The sequence below is a fragment of the Tyto alba genome, unplaced genomic scaffold (genome assembly GCF_018691265.1).
Source record: "Tyto alba isolate M040663 unplaced genomic scaffold, T.alba_DEE_v4.0 Super-Scaffold_10, whole genome shotgun sequence".
Lineage (NCBI taxonomy): Eukaryota > Metazoa > Chordata > Aves > Strigiformes > Tytonidae > Tyto > Tyto alba.
In genome coordinates this window covers 10,651,964-10,668,695 of record NW_024881262.1, presented here as the reverse complement: position 1 = coordinate 10,668,695, position 16,732 = coordinate 10,651,964, and the positions used below count along the sequence as shown (strand labels likewise).

General features: G+C 43.1%; 1 protein-coding gene across 9 annotated transcripts in view; it reads left to right on the top strand.

Annotated features, from left to right (window-relative positions):
• Positions 1–16,732, top strand: part of MCF2L2 (MCF.2 cell line derived transforming sequence-like 2) — a 178,229-nt gene that overhangs the window by 14,662 nt on the left and 146,835 nt on the right. For 4 of the 9 annotated variants that reach the window (XM_042799243.1, XM_042799240.1, XM_042799230.1 and 1 more), the window contains exon 1: positions 7,811–8,381. The exons of 1 other annotated variant lie outside the window; for it this stretch is intronic. In XM_042799243.1, the coding sequence (XP_042655177.1) occupies positions 8,240–8,381 (142 nt within the window). In that variant the 5' untranslated portion in view covers positions 7,811–8,239. Of the gene's footprint in view, positions 1–7,808; positions 8,382–16,732 lie in introns of those variants that run through there. 4 more of the 9 variants (XM_042799211.1, XM_042799223.1, XM_042799206.1 and 1 more) reach the window with 2 other exon arrangements.

Sequence of the window (16,732 nt, the reverse complement as noted above, 5' to 3'; positions counted from 1 at the left end):
ATGTTAAGTCTGACATGGTTTCATTCTTGGCAACAGTCCTGATTGTGAATCTACTGCTTTTGGCTGCTTTCAAACTATTTTGCTATTGCTTCTTTATACAGAACATCTTTGCATTTAAAGATTTCCCCCCAGTATAAACCAATGCAAAGGGCTCTTGAGCCAGTGGGAGATGTATGGATATCTGCTTGTAGCACATTCGTCCCCAAATGTTGGCTTTTGTGGGGTGAAATTATTCCTGCTCCAACCCCCAGCTTTCTTCAAATGGTTCTCAGATGCATACTCAAATAAAAAAAAAAAAAAAAAAAAGAAAAATATTACTCTTAAACTGTATCCTTTTACTGGCAATTAAATGGTAAATTGTCTATTTCATGGGAATGACAATCTCTCTGTGGTGCCAAAGTGCTCAGCTAAGAATCACTGGAGAAGTACAAAGCATTATTTAATGCTATATTCCGTGAAGTGGATTTATGCCTATTGGGACTAAGGTCCATAAGTGGATGTGGGATTTAGATACATTTTATTGAGTTAATCTGCACTGGTCAGCAGAAAGCATTTGTAGTGGGGTTTCCTGGCAGACTAAAGAACAATTTCTTATCTCATCAGAACACTGCACCACTCAGCTTTAGGCAATTGAAGTCCACGGCACTGTTGAAGTCAAAGCACTGCTCTTATTTTAAGTTGGCTGAAGGTCAAGCCTTCTGCAGACAGTGTTTAGCACATCCCAACATGTGAATGCTGCATGTCCTGATAGCGGGACACTTGAGTTGAGAGGGAAGGTCTTTGTGCATTAGTGTAATGTCATAGAGAAACCCTTGTGCTGACTCTTATAGTGTAAGTTATCTCAGATGCAGCTCTATACTGTTTCTGCACCTGAAGCTGACTTGCAAACATCTTTTTTACTGTGTGGACCTACTTGCCTGTTATTAGTATATATGGTCCCTGAATAATTTTAGGCTTGGTACAAAAGGAAACGAGGCTTTTATGCTCATGCTTTGTCTTTCTATCCCAGCTGGCTCTTTTCCATATAATTTTAGCAGCTCTTGCCTGGTTTTGACAAAGGATTAAAACTCTTGGTTTCCTGTAAAGCTTGTGAAAATAGGTTGTGAGGGAGCCAATCATTAATTTAGCATGCTATTAGTCATTACAGAATCAAGACAGAGCAGGGTGATGAAAAGTAGTAATTGTTCTGGTTGGGGAGGAGAGGAAAAGGGCGGGAAGCGTGGCTGTGTGTGGTGAGGCAATGTCTTGGCCTTCCTGTGTGCTGCAGTGCTCTGGGTGGGGAGGGGGAAATGAAGTGTACATATGATGTACACTGATGAGCATGCTAGCAGGTTATCCATCCCTTTATTTTTCTGCTACACACCACACTTCGGTATAACTTGGGAAATCACCCTGTAGATAGTGTCTTTCCAGATCTGTAAATCCATTACAGCTGATGGCTTAGAGGCAAAATCGGGGAGGATAAACTGGGAAGAGCTCAGGGTCTCAGGCTGTGGGTGGATGTGAGGAAGGAACAGCTCTGCAGCATGAGGCATTGAGCAGGACAAATTCCTACTGTCTGGGTGTGTAGGTGTGTGCAAGTGTCCAGCTGCCCTGTGCGGTTGCACTTGTGGGCGCACGCAGAGGAGGGTGCTGCAGCCTCTCATTTGCAGGTCCTAGCACTGAGAAACTACTGTGTGGGCAGGCCCTTCAGGACAGACCTCTGGTTTCTGACAGCAGCCCTGTCCTAGGAAAAAATAAAAATGTGTATTTCACAGTTGCCAGATCAGAGGGAGTAACTCCTCTTTGACTGATTTTATCCTCAGTTCCCTAGAAGAAGTCAAGACTTGCCCTAGGGGATGTGAAAGAAGTGTGTTTGATGTGTATCTGCCAGCTGAGAGGGCCCAATCAGTCAATGCCTTGGTGTTTAGGAAAGTCTAGACAGGAGCATCTCTTTCCTTGTGGACTGTTCACAGTAACTGAGTGAACCTCAGTGCTGACATGCAAACAGGAAAAAATCAATAGTCCCTAAAGCCCAGTAACCCACCCTACGTAGTAACCGATGTTGAGTGTTTGAGAGATGGCAATAAAACATTGGAAATGCCTTTACTGTACTTTGTAATGTGAGAAGCTGTTTCTTCCCGTTCAGCTAGCATTTGGCATGTGTCCAAAAGCCTTGAGTATCAACAGTCCTTGTGATTCTTACAGATCCTATTTTTATCCCTGTGTCTTTCTGGTCCTCCTTTATCTGCTTTAGGTTATGAATTGCAACAACATTAAAACATTCCATCAGGGAACATGCACAGCTGCTCCTCAGGGAAAGAAGCTGTCCTGGTGGTCTTGGCTGCATGGATCCAGCAGCTGTTCTGCACTGCAAGTGCTCCAGTGGTTGATTGCAGGGAGAAAAAGGTGAGGGGTGAGAGGAAGGAACAGTACAGTGCTTTGGATGCTAGCAAGAATCAGGGTTACCTGGAGGTGACTCCATGTGCCAGTGGCAGAGTACAAAGAGGAGAAAAACATGTTCCCTTCTTAATGTCCAGAGACATTCTTTTCCAGCACTTATGCTGCTGCTGGAGGGCAACGGCACAAAGACCCTGCCTGTGCAGCCACCTCTCACCACGCATGCTGCATTGGTGGCAAGGTGATCACGGTGTTTAGGAGTGTGGGAGAATGGTGGCCTGACATACCCAGTTTTATGGTTCACAATCTTCTCTGAGTTACCCAGTATCTCTCTCATCTGTTTCTTTTGCATTTCATAGAATCATAGAATGGTTTGTGTTTGAAGGGACCTTAAATAAAGACCATCTAGTTCCAACCCCCTGCCGTGGGCAGAGGCACCTTCCACCAGCCCAGGTTGCTCACAGCGCCGTCCAATCTGGCCTTGAACCCTTCCAGGGAGGGGGCAGCCACAGCTGCTCTGGGCAACCTGTGCCAGTGTTTCACCACCCTCACAGTCAAAGAATTCCTTCCTTATATTTAATCTAAATCTAAGCTCTCAGTTTAAAACCATTACCTCTCATACTACCCCTACAACCCCTGATAAAGACTCCCTCCCCAGCTTTCCTGTGGTACCCCTTTAGGTACTGGAAGGCCTTGTACTTAAGTACTGGAAGTACTTTTCTTTTTTATTCCCTCACTCTTTAAGCCAAGAGCTATGTTTTGGGTATGTACCACACAGAAAGGTTCTTAGTCTCACTTAAGTCCTTAGGCATTTTCATGATCAAGACTGGAATAACTTCGCATCCAAGCCTAAACCCTGGATCTAGCTGCTCTTTACCCCTGTGCCAGTAACTTTGATACTTTGGGTAACTTTGGGAATGTTTGTTTATCTTTTCAAGCAGATGCCTAGCGGAAAAAAAATGCAGATGTTTCTGTTCTTGCAGACGTGCGCTCAGTTGCAGAGGTCAAGAGAGCTAGATAAAATAAACCCTGCAGGTACAGCAGCAAGTCCTGCCCACTGCTTGGCCTATGAAGATTCCACTCATCTGATCTCCTGGGCAGCTTCTTTAATCCAGCAGCAACGGCACTGGCTTTTATTTATTTATTTGTTTGTTTTTCAATAATGATGGTAACGGTCCTTGATTACCCCTGGATGTCTACACAGCTTTGAGATGACAACAGAAGTTCTTTGGCTAGGTTGTCTTCTGATCTTTGCTATACTCACTCCTGCTTTTGGCAGCTCACGTGGGAGTAAATGTGCACCAACAGTGGCAGAGTTTTTGTTTCCCAGTGCTGAAGGTGACCAAAGATGTTTTGCTTGTCAGTTAGGAAATCACTTTAAGCAGATCAGTGTAATGAGATTCTGAAGCCATATGGCACTGGACTTAGGGCCTTCTAGTGCAGCAACTGCATGCTCTAAGTACAACAATGCTGTACACTATAAGTAATTTCAAGAGCAGAGAATTTTTTTCCTCTGCTAATTCCTTTAATTCCTTGGGGCTTAAAAAAATGTCTGGGATGTAGCCCTTTATTAAAAAAGGAGGAGGAGGGAATCCTGGTCTGCTTTTTATTAGTTGGAAGAAGATAAATGGATGTTAATAGAAAAACCAGTTTCAGTTTCCTAGCTGAACTGTGGAATAGATGTTACCTTCAACAGTGCTAAGTGTGCTCTTAAAGAAAACCTCCACGTCAAGCTGCTGAAATGCCTTGTGGCTTATCAGATTCATGGTCTGGATGGTGGGGAAGGCAGAAAGAAGGTCATGGAGGCATATGCAAAAAGAATGGTGTGTTTCAGCAAAGCTGTCAAAGAACAGTTCAAACTTCAGATAAAACATAATGTAAAAATATAGGAAAATGCAAAGCTGGGGTTTCAGGAATGAAAAGTGGAATTTTTTTTCCTTAGCTTCTATGTATATCAACCTTATAGCAGCATTGGATTTAGGTTACTTATTTCTCAGCCCCGTAGAATACTATATACAGGTGACGGGAGCTGCTGGCTTTCATGAATAAATAAGGTATCTCTTGCTGATCTCACTGTTAGTTTCTTTTGTTGTTTGTTTGGTTGTTTTTTTTAAATCATTGGTGGATAGGAGAGGCAATTTTTGAGTCTCATCTACTAAACTTTCTTGATGGTTCTTACAAGGCTCTGTTGGAAAATGGATGTCTGTTTCCCCTAACTTATTTTAATGACTGTGTTTGAGAAGTTGCAAACAGGGAGTGTTTTAACAGTAATTTTTAGCTGCCTCATTTATACCTGCAGCAGAAGCAGACTCCTCTCCCTCCTTTCTCTGGCACATAAATTCTGTTCCCAAACTCAGTTCCTGACTCTTCACAAGAAATTATGTCCGCTGTGCACAGCACCTTTGAAATTCAATGTGTTTGTTGCATGTTTCATACTTAACAGTGATACTGACCATTGGAGCACTGCTTTTTTTGGGGGCAGAAGCATATTATTTCACAAGAGATATGGGGCTTAAACTGATTTAAATGAGTTGACTTTAAATTTGTGTCAATCCTCTGGCCATGCAGAAATGACAGCAAGCACCTTCCAGCAAGCTCCAATTCCAAGGTGAACTGACATTTCTAATGAAACTAGAAACTAATGCAGTTCATTGGGATGTTTTAGTTAATGGCATCTGAGGATATCTGGGTGGTGGTTGTTTTTTTTTTTTGTTTTGTTTTGTTGTGGTTTTTTTTTTTTTTTTTTTTTTTTTTTAATTTCTGATGACACTTTTTTACATTTATTTACTTACTTATTCATTGACAGACCAACAAAGATGATGTTGCTAGATAATGCTGGCAATTAAGAAGCAGAAAATGTCCTCTTCCTTTTCCAAACATTCTGCTTCGGCTGTCTGGAGCAGCAGTGAAGTAACTCCCTTATATTCTGTGTTATCTATGGAGAAGACCCAAGGAAGCACACTTGCCATTTTCTGTACCTGCTCCTTCCACTACACTCTTCTGCATGCAAAGAACAGTAACTTGCTTTCAGTCAGCCTGATAGCTTTTAGATAATGGAGGAAAATTGTGAAAAAGCAATTATCCTTGCTGAGTGCATGTTTGGTAACGTTACATAAAAGGATTCATGCAAACCAGCCCTTGCAGCAGCTCCTGTGCAGATACATCCAGTGCAGTCCAGAAGAGGTTATTTGTGTGGTAGGAAACAGTGCGGGTCTCTTAGTGCTCCCAGGTCAGAGGTTTCTGAGACATCAGGAGAAGCTAGCCCAGCTGCTTGTGAAATGTGAATGAAATGAAACTTATAGGAGAATAAAGATATCCATCCATCCTAGTCCATGCAGGACAGCACTCAGACCCTGAGATAAACCTTATGTACCCTCTTGCTAAATGTGTAGCAACTGCAGTTAGCTTATTTTTTGTGTGGAGCTGGGTGATGGCCCTGGTACACCAGGCATCAGAGTCATGTTTTTTGCTTTGTAATGGATCAGTGTTTCCTAGGGAAAGGCTGACACTTTGATGATTTTAGGTAGTTTTCCTGGTGTGTGCTGTGGCTACCCGTGCTTCAGAAGCTCACACCTAGGGCAGATTTTTTCTTGCATCCCACTTCCAGCATACAGTCTCCCCCCAGAACAGAGTGTCTCACAGATCCTCCTGTTGCTAAGCCACATGGATACTGGCGTGAACAGCAAATGCAAGGGAGGATGGCAGACAGAAGTGTATTGTCACAAATGCTCAATTCTCCCCCATTGTATATCTATATATGTGCAAGATTGAAGTGCAATTATTCCGTGTAGATCAGACATACACATGAACATATTGTCAAAAAAGCTTATTCTCCAAGGTACATTATGTTTTCCTGTGTATGGAAGGACACCTTGAGCCCTTGTAATGAAAGAAAAGAGGATGGAAGAAAGGCTTTAAGATAAAACTGCTGGGTTATATTTCTAGTTTTCTTATCTCATGATGACAGTTTTCTACAAATTAATTCTGCCTTCTGTGTCACTGCTCTCCTTATCTGCAAAATATTACAGTCCCCTGGGGATTTCTCTATGGAAGCTCTAATAAATATTTTACAAATGCTAATGAATCAGGTCACCCAACAGCTCAGTACATCATTGTCCTCACTTTGCAGGCAGGGTTTTGGCAAAGGCAAAGAGCAGGAAGGTGACCAGCTTCATGCCACACACCAAATCTGGAGGGGAAGGGAGCACAAATCTTTTACTTTAAGAGTGGAGATCCCCTTTATATCTTCCTTTCATCAGTAGGGTCACTACTTCCCAGCTCTGGTAGCCATTTTACAGCATGGTCAGTTTGTGTGTGCTAGGTTAGGAAGCTCAAACAGCTCACTGTGGTTGGGGAGCAGTGGATCTGGCAAGGGAGAAGCTGCAGAAGTTTGTGAAATGGGGAAGAAGTAGGGCTGAATGGACTTCTGTATGCTTCAGTCTACAGGCATTCATGACTGTCCATCTAGTTAATCACCATCTTAGTAATGGCATCACGTGAGGGTTTTTTTTCTCCTGGGCATCTTTGTCTCCTCTAGTTCATTCTCTGATTTGTATTAATTAGGCTTCTTATTTCCACCCCATGGCTAGCGATTAGCTGTGATCTGAGTGGGCCGTGAGCTGAACAACCCTGGGTGCAACTATGTAAAATGCCAACAGGCAGTAGTGCTTGAGGTGGAGGCAGGCAAAGGCTCTCCTGGCCTCTGTATAAGATCCTTGGAGAAAGCTTGTTCTGTGCTCAGGTCCCTGCAGTTGATCTCTGGGTTGCAGCTCAGCCCTGATTCATTAGGTTCTCACTGTATTCTTTGCACTGTCACCGGTGCTGGCCTTGTGCCTGTTCACGCATCTCCTGTGCAGTTCCCCCCCTCCTGCCCCCCCTGACCAAGGAAGCGTCCAAGGAAGGTTCCTTTCTCTTTCAGTGCATCAGGATTCAGTGCTCTCTGCACTCAGTTCCCCAAGTACTAGTTTCTTCACAAGGCTCTCAGATGAGTGATTTGTGCAACAGTAGTTGTTAAAAGGGGAAAAAAGTCAACTTAATTATCCAGCATGTTCAAAGAGAGATTCCTAAATGTATGTTTCAGATCTCTCATTTTGGTGTCAGACTGATGAATCCAATTTATTTTTTAAAAAAATTTGGGTCAGGGGTTGCACAGCTAGCAGAGCATGTCTGCCAGCAATATTTCCCTTTTGTCCTCCATTTGCTACTCTGTTCATTTAGATTATCAGATCTTATGAGCAGGGACCGTGCACAGCAGCAGAGGGCTTTTCTGTACAGTTGCAGCCTCCCAGTACCACTGCCAGAAATATGAGTAATTGGTTGAGCAGCTCTGCAGAGCAGTCTCCTTGCACCGTCCAAGCTGAAATGCCGAAGTAAAAAAATCCATTCTCAATGATGAAGAATCATAAAATCATAAGCCTGAAAGGGACCAAAATCATGAAGAAAAACCTTTTCTTAAAGAAAAATTCTTTGTGAACATATCTGGCATGCTCTTTAGGAGACATTCTGTGATCTTGCAACGTGCTTCTGGGATCTTCTCTCTTCATTGTTGCTTATAAGATAGCTTTAAATTAATGATAAGGAAGCCATTCAGGGCATGGGCTGTGCTGAGGTTCACAGCTTTCATTTTCAATGAGAGAATAAAGTAAACTGATATTGAAAGCGAGGAGGGAGAAACAAACACAGTCAGTAAGCCTATAAAAGTCTTAGCCAATTGCAATGGTGAACATCCTGCTGGCAAGGGTGACCTTGAATGAACTAAGTGGGATAAAGTCACCAGCCTGGACTGACGGCTGAAGAATCAGGCTGGATTCCAGCAAACTGAGAGAGCAGATTCCTGACAAGAGTCTCCTGAGCTGTGGCAATGGCTTCTCGTTGTCAGAAATGTGGACAACAGGTGCCCAGGAATCCACCTTTCACTGCTGTCCGGATAACAGAAGGAGAAATGAAATCTTATCATGATTTTATAGGAGGATGCATTAGACTGGAGTGCATGGCAAAGAAAGGTATGTGCAGCATCTTTAAAAGAAATATCATCTTCTCTTAGTGGTAGCTGCATTGCATTCCTAGGAGACTTGCAAAAAGAGATTGTTTTTCTAATCCTTTCTCTGGGGATTCAGTAGTAAATAAAGACAACTGTCTGGATTTGACTGTTAACTCAGGTACGAGTGCATCATTTGACTTGGCTGTATATTTCTGGGATATCTGCAGTGATTTGACCTAGATGAGGTTAATACGAATGCCAGACTCATTCTGAATAAATGTTTATTTCACTCGGGTGTTAGGCACTGAGGTTTCTGTATATGTCTGGAGCAGGTATTTGCTGCACATGTAAAATACCTTTTTGAAATTAATGTAAGGAGATGGGGCAGGTGGGTATCGCAACCCAGTTGACCCTGTCACCCTGTGCTCCTAAATTACTATGTAGAAGGTCAATATCTTTCTCTTGTAAAGATTCTGGTTTCACTGTACTCAGAAACTTGGGCTATGGAGCTTTCTGTGCTCAGTGTGAGTCAACCTGGCTACAGGGCAATATTCCACTCTGAGTGGGCTGCTAGTATAAGATGCTGGTGTCCTGGCAATTTCTGCTAATTGCACATTAACTCTGGAGTGATGGTGGTTGAAATCTAGACTGTTGACTGTTTAGTCACATATCAAGATTGCTGAATCATAGAACACTTTTTCTCTATGTGTCATTTGAGAGAAAGATTAATCAAGGAGCGCTTTGGCTTCATTTGCTCTGTTAACTTGAATAAATACTTAGCAAACCTCAAATCCAGAAATACATAACATGCTCACTGATACGTGAAAAAAAGATCCCCAAAACCGTGCTATATGATTGTACTTTCAAGTTGAATTGTTTATTATGATTTAATTATCTCTTCAGCAAAGAGAGTTGCATTCAACCTGGTAAATCAAGAATATTCTGCAGGAAAAAAAGGTGGACCAGAAGCAGATCATCTGATGGCAGCTACTGCTTACAAACTGGGGTTTGCAGATGCTTTCTTTAATAGGGCTCTAATGCACAATGCCAGGGTTTGAAAACTGCAAAGTCAGTCCATTGTACCTCTGCTTCTGTTGGCCATCTATCTGTGCTGATTTTTGGGCTCAGTGCCTACCTATGCATTGTTGTATTTGGCTGACCTTTCGGTAACACTGATGTTTCCAGTTGTACTCTTTGTAATGAGGCATTCTGAGTTCAGCGTAGCATGGCAGAAATGTCTGGTATCTCAGTAAAAGACAGAACAGAATTAATTGAAGTTCCTTCCTGAATCTTTGATCAGGTGCTTCCAGGTTGCTTATGGCTTTGGGGGCCTGTGGGCCTGCTGGAGGCAGAGCTAGGGCATCTGCTGTTCTTTTTCCTTCCTGTAGGTAGAGAGGGGAAGACACTGGTAAGAGCTTTGCCATGGTTACTGTTCCCAGGGAAACACCTTCCCTGCCTCTCATGTTGAGAGATGACCTGGCATAGTATTATGGGCAGAAATTGCTTGGAAAATAATTTTCTGCTAGAGAACGGGTAGTGTCTCAACTAGTCTGAGCCTGTTGCCATTTTGTGAGGCAGAAAACATCTTTGCTGCTTTTGTTTTAAATTTGACCAACGAGGCCACAGGAGAAGCAGAAGTTAGGTTACTGCTGGGGACAAGGTACCTTCAGGTGCATGCATTAGAGCTGTGCGAGCTGTGAGAATAGACCAGTGACAACTCTGCATGAGGTGACCGTGTTAGAACGGGGCTAAGAAGCTGGCAAGGTGGAACAGGAATTCGTAACAGCACTTCTTGGATTCTTTTCTCCTGCTCTGAACCGACTCTGAACCTGTACTCATTTCTTGTCTTCTTTTGATCTTAGTTTTCTTATCTGTAAAGTAGAAGCAGTGAGAATTACCTGCCTTCATAAATAGTGGATCCTGATGATGTGTAGCTATGATCATCCTTTGAATATCAGACCAGTTTTCCTTTGCAGTAAGTGCTGCATAAACACAGGAGAAGAAAGATGATCTGTCCCAGAGAACTTGGGCTCTGCCTGCCCTGTCTTACTAGTCCTTTGCTACTAGCAAAGACTCGTTGACAAACTCTAGAGGTGGATGTGTGCCTTTTTCTCAGTCTGGCTCTGTCTGAACATAGTGCCAATGAAGGATCATAGATCTCTGTGGCATGTTCTGACTTGACTCTCACTTAGGGTTACCCTTCTGCAATGTAAAAATCCAGCTGGAGTGTTGTTGAGGACTAATTGGCTAGTGCTTACTCAGTACTTCAGGCACTCCAGAGCATGAAGCATTTTTCACATATAGACCACATCTGTGGAGCCCTGTGAATATTCTGTGGCAATTTTCTCTCTTGTACTAAAGATCAAAATGAGAAGAGATGGAAGGCACGCAGGTAAACTACAGGAGAAACAGAAGCCACAATGTTGCAGTCAGGCCTGCAGTGGCCTGCAGGTAACCTGTCTTGGCTCTGCAGTACCCCATAGCAAGCAGCCCTGTGCCAACCTAATCCAGTTCCTGGATCATGCAAGTTCAAGCCTTCCTTGGAATCAATGTGATTTGTTTTGATGAGTGGTTAAAAGCCTGCTTGTAGAGTCCTGTCCATGTAAAGAGATGGAAATAGTGAATGCTTACAAAAAGAAAGTGCCATTGTTTAATATAGTTGAAGGGCAGTTTCCCTGTGGCCACATGATGACTGATCAGAGCTCCACAGCCCTGGCTCCCTGCAACAGGCAGAGGAAGGACCTTGCTGTAGGAGCTGGCGTGTGGGACCTGAAGTCCTCTCTGGGGTCTGAATGTACAAATCATGCTATTTTGAGTACCAGTATGTGACCTCGAGACTCTGGGAGCTGCAGCTTCACGGTGCTATAAATGACAACACAGGGGAAGGAGTCCACAGAAAGCCAGGCAAGAAATGTGGCAGAGACTCCAGTCCAGAGGTGATCTTCCTTGTAGTGCTCTCAGTTCCTCAGAGAAGAGATACTGAAGCTGAAAGCAAAGAACAGCCACTTGTCATGAAATAGTCATTCTTGGACAGTGGCTTATGTGCCTTTTCAGCACTGCCATGACTATTCATGTCACCCAGCTACTGGTTAACACCTCTTATGCTTGAGGACACCTTCTGCCAAAATGGCCCCCTCTGTCCCCAGATTCTCTTAATCAGCCTGCCTTGTGATGCTCTAGTCCTCCAGTGGGACCATACGTCTACTGGGGCTTAAGATGGATGGATGAGCATTGGCTGGTTAGCCTATGTTTCTGCATGCTGTGGAGCTTGAGGCTGCATGCAGACTGTATATATTTTAAGTGCATAAATGTGTGTTTTTCATCTGTGCTCAAGGCTGGTGGCTGCATAAAACAGGGTAATGAATCTGCAGACACTAATGAGTATGCAGTTCATTATTGAAGCTATTCAGGATTTTGCTGTTGCTGCAAAACTAGGAAGATCCTCCTTGCCCCTAGGACAGGGAGCTGTCTCTTGTGCTAACACAGTATTTCTGATTTTGTCCTTCTGTAGGACAGAGGAATGCCGCAGTTCTATCTGCCCAGCACTTATAGGCACTTGGTTTTGGTCCTACTGCTGCATCTCTCTTAGTGCTGGAAATGAAAAGGGACTGAAGTATTGGAAATGGTTTTAGAGCAGTTAAGGATTTAAAAGTAGAAAACTGCTTTTGTGGTGCTATCTCCAGAAGGAAATCCCATCAGAATGAGTTTGGGCTGAAATTTCTTGGACTTTTTGGAGCTTCTCCACCTTTAATAGTGATATAAATGAGAAATGCTTTCCTTTCCCACATGGCTGACCTTTCCACAAAGGTGCTGGTTGCCACGGAAAGTGACTGTTTCGTGTGAAGACTGAAATATTCAGTGTAAGTGGGAAGTATTTCTAAACCTCTTGAGACTCAGTCACGGTGCCTCCTTGTGCATTGCTCAGAATTTTTCTTGTTTTATTTGCATTCAGTATCTATTCTCCTCTTTAATGTAAAATGCTACTTAGGGAACCTGGGATAATTTTGTCAGCTGGTTCTCACTGCACAGAAAATAGCTAAAGTAAAATATTCTGTTTTCCATAGAGGTTTTTCTAATAAAAGATCCTTATCTTAGATGTTTGTGTCTCTCTTCACCTGTTCCTATTGATATGCAGCCTGCTCTGCTGCTATTGAGCAATACTGAACCCTGTTTACCTAATCAGAAAAGTCCAGAGAATGGTGATGAAAATAAGGAAGGCATAGCTTGATTTCCATTTAAAAAGAGGTTTGAGAGATAAGTAGTGCTGAGAAGACCAAGAGAACAAATTCTCAGAGGGCAAGTTATAGCAGAGGCCTTCTGGGTATTTATGTTTTTCTCTTTCTCCCACGATACCAGAACAAGAAACAACTCAGTGAAACGGAAAAGCACCAAACACGGATAGGCAGATTACTGTAATTGGTAACATTTTGTTAACTTGTGGGACTTATTACCACAAGATAATAGCTCAGTTTGCTTTTTTTGGATTGCCTAAGTTGTACTGTAAACTGTCTGGGGAGAAGATTTCAGGGGAAAATAGTGCTGAATGTACTGGGAGGTGGAGAGCATCTGTGTAGAGCTCTCACCCTGGTTATCCTCACAGAGCTTATTCTCCAATATCATCCAGTTCTGCTGCTTCAAGCCCCACTTAAAGACCCAATTCTACTCTGCTGTTATGTTGATCTTGTGTACAGATTGTGCTGCTTCTTTATTATCTGAATCTTGCTGTGGATTAGATTGCCCAGTGAGGTTTCTAAGTCATGGATTCTCCTCTTTCACCACCTGGGTGTTATCTAGTAGAATTACTGGTGCTCAAGTATAAAAGAATGATAAATAAAGCTTGGTTGTAGCAGTCCAGCTTCATATATATGAACACACTGGGACTATGCACACATTTCCAATCCTGTTAGTTCATTCTATTTCTCAAGGGGAAAAAAAAAAATCCTCCATATTTTTGCAACAGACAAGAATTATTGACCAAACATTTATTTTTTTTCACCTTCTTGTAAGCCAGAATGTCTCAGCAACTTTGTTCTGCACAGAGACAGCACTTTGTTCATATTCAGAACCCATTCCTGTGAGTCATTAAATTGGAGATTGCTGAGTTCAGGCTATTTGTCTAAACTCTTGAGTCACCACCTTGATACAGTGTGCTGCAGTGGGGGCCTCTAAGGAGCAAGGGTCTACATGACTAAAGATCTGATTATGAAATTGTGATACTGTTAATTAGTAAGGTCATCCTCTGATAGCATTGGGAAAAACTGGGGTGAGATGGGAAAAGATTAAGTAATGTTCCATTTTCCCTTGACTTTACAACTAGACTCAGGAAGAGACATCTGCCAGAAAAAGGATGAAATTGGGGAAACTATACAATTTTTAAGTCAAAACCACAATAAGAATCAGCTGGGTGGAAATTAGAGCTTTGAAACACAAGCCAATTTCTTTGTGTTAGGCCAGCTCTAGGGGAAGCAGTGGATTTGCAGTTGCCTAGAGTCTTTAAAATAAGATTAAAGAGCTTTCTAAAATGCTGGTTTAATCCAATTTCTGTGAACTTCTTGTGTGTTCAACAAGTCAAACACAATGAACCTAGTGGTCTTGCCTGGTCCTGCAGTGAAAGAATCTGGGAAGATGATCTCTGAGTTAGAGGCACTCAGGTGTGAGCCATTGCTTGTCATGTTTTTGGAGACCCATACCCACAGGTGTGAACACATGAACATGGGGGATCAGATGCTCAGATGTTACAAGTTACTTTGATGAAACTGGGCTGTATTATGGCAACTGAGGATCAGGTCCTTGAATTATTATTTTTTTTAATGCAAACTTCCATAGGTACTGTAGATGCTTACCGGTAACAAAAACTGAAACATTCATATTACTGTATTCCATATGCTGTACACTGGTGGGACAATATTTAGATAGTACAAAATACTGTTCTACTGAGAGAGGCACAATTAAGTCTTTTGATCTTGGCAAAGATATTTTACAGATACACACAGAAATTACCTTTACTAATTGTCATGTCATATCATAGAATGGTTTGGATTGGAAGGGTCCTTAAAGACCATTTACTTCTAACCCCCCACCATGGGCAGGGACACCTTCTACTAGTCCAGGTTGCTCAGACACCCGTCCAACCTGGCCTTGAACCCTTCCAGGGAGGGGGCAGCCACAGCTTCTCTGGGCAACCTGTGCCAGTGTTTCACCACCCTCACAGTCAAAGAATTTCTTCCTTATACCTAATCTAAATCTTCCCTCTTTCATCTTAAAACAGTTATCCTTCAGCCTATCCCTTCACCCCCTGATAAAGAGTCCCTCCCCACCTTTCCTGTAGCCCCCTTTAAGTACTGGGAGGCTGCTCTAAGGTCTTCCCTGGAGCCTTCTCTTCTCCAGGCTGAACACCCCAACTCTCTCAGCCTGGCCTCACGGGGAGGTGCTCCAGCCCCTCAAGAATCTTCGTGGCCTCCTCTGGATCCACTCGAGCAGGTCCATTCCCTCCTTATATTGGGGGGCCCAGAGCTGGACACAGCACTGGGGGGGGTTGGGGGGGTTGTCTCATGAAAGTGGCATAGAGGGGGAGAATCTCCTCCCTTGACCTGCTGGTCATGCTTCTCTTGATGCAGCCCAGGGTACAGTTATGCAAATGAAAGAATGTCTGACACTTACAAATCTAGTTTATGAAACTGAAAGTGCTGCCTGATGAGGTTTCCTTTGAGCATACTGTGGACTGAGAGGAATTTCTTGGTGCATCTTTTATGGTGAGTTCATTCCTTATCTCAGGAATCCAGCAGAAGGATAGTCATTTACGTTCACTTGCAGAGTAGCATTTAGTCTTCTAACTCCACAGCTGGATCTGCCACTTCTACAGCATGTCTACATACAGGGTCAAGGTGATTTTTAGAGTGTAACCATCTGGCACATTTATCGGCCACTTACACCGATGTGGCGCTTGTCTGTAACTCTTCGGGAGCTTCTCCCACCTCTGCTCCTAGAGAGGACGAGTCTCTGAAGGAGGTTTACTAATGCTGCCCGGGAGAGGGCAGTGCACTACACCAGACCTTGCCTGGGGAGCTCTGCTGTGCACTGACTTCTGCCTCTTGTGGGGCTCCCACGGGAGATGAGCTGGGTCTGGGTGCGTAACTGGGCTGTTGTCTGTTCACTGTGCACAAGCAGAACTGGAGCTGAATCTCCCACCCACAGCCTCCCCTCCTGAGAGAAAAACGTGCCTGGAGTGGGAGACAAATTTTGATTGTAAATTGATTACTTGTGGACATTTATATCAGGGTAGGCAGCACACTCACTACAGCTGGTAAATTCATTTATTTAGCATGCAGTTTAGGAGAGACTGGGGAAAGAAAGTGTGATGTAAAAACATACTATGCATCTTGCCACTCTCCTAGTCCTTTATCCACCTAGTAGAGTCTGTCTGTAACACTACAGGTGTCTTAAGCTCTTGTACGTATCTCGTACCTAGCATGGTGATGCTCTACTTTGATTTGGCATTTATCTGTAACTACATATAAAATCCTGTTTATTTTCTCATGCTATACTATAAACATTGTGATAATTTGCATTGATTGGCTGATGGGGAAAGGATGGAAACACTGGGTGTGTTATCTTTAAGACAAATCCACTCCAGTAGCCTGTCTGTATAGACAACTTTGGTCTGATCCTCATTTTACAGACGGGGGAAGAGGTTTGCTTGTGATCTGGATTTCTCTCCACATGCCTCAATTTTCCTGTCTATAAAATGAATGACACTTGTCTTTTCTAAGCCTGACTGGTGGCAGGACATGCAGAAAAAACAAGATGTTACTACGACATCGTGAATCCTAGAGAACACCTGCTCTGCTGTACCCTAGCTAAAGATTGACTTGTATCTAAAGTTACTGAGCTGCTGGGGTTTGTGGTAGTAAAGGGACAATTTTATCAGTAAACCTAATGCTAAAGTGATGACCCAGTATTACTGCTTCAGACAGCTGTAAATGCCATGTCACCATTGACACATCAATGTGAAGGCATGTGCACTCTCTTCGTGCACCGTGCAAACTTGTGTCCTGAAGTGTTTATTGCTCTAGATATGCAGAACTGATTACTCCCCTGTTCAAGAACTGTCATCATGTTTCCAACTGAATTCATAGGTCTTGTGCAGTCTTCTCCTTTGTCTTTAAATAACAGTACTGAGCTTTGGTGTGTGGGTGTGCCTTTGGGATAGTACTCCAAGACAGCTATTCACAGCAGTGCTGTTGGTTTCCCTTGGCCCTGAATACTCTACTATTTAAAGTTATTTTAACGAGAGCCCTTTCCATGCCTTAGTCTGATCAAGTGAATCTGTTTTGTCTCTTGTTGGGATGTACCTTTTTTTGGTTTGTGCTAAGC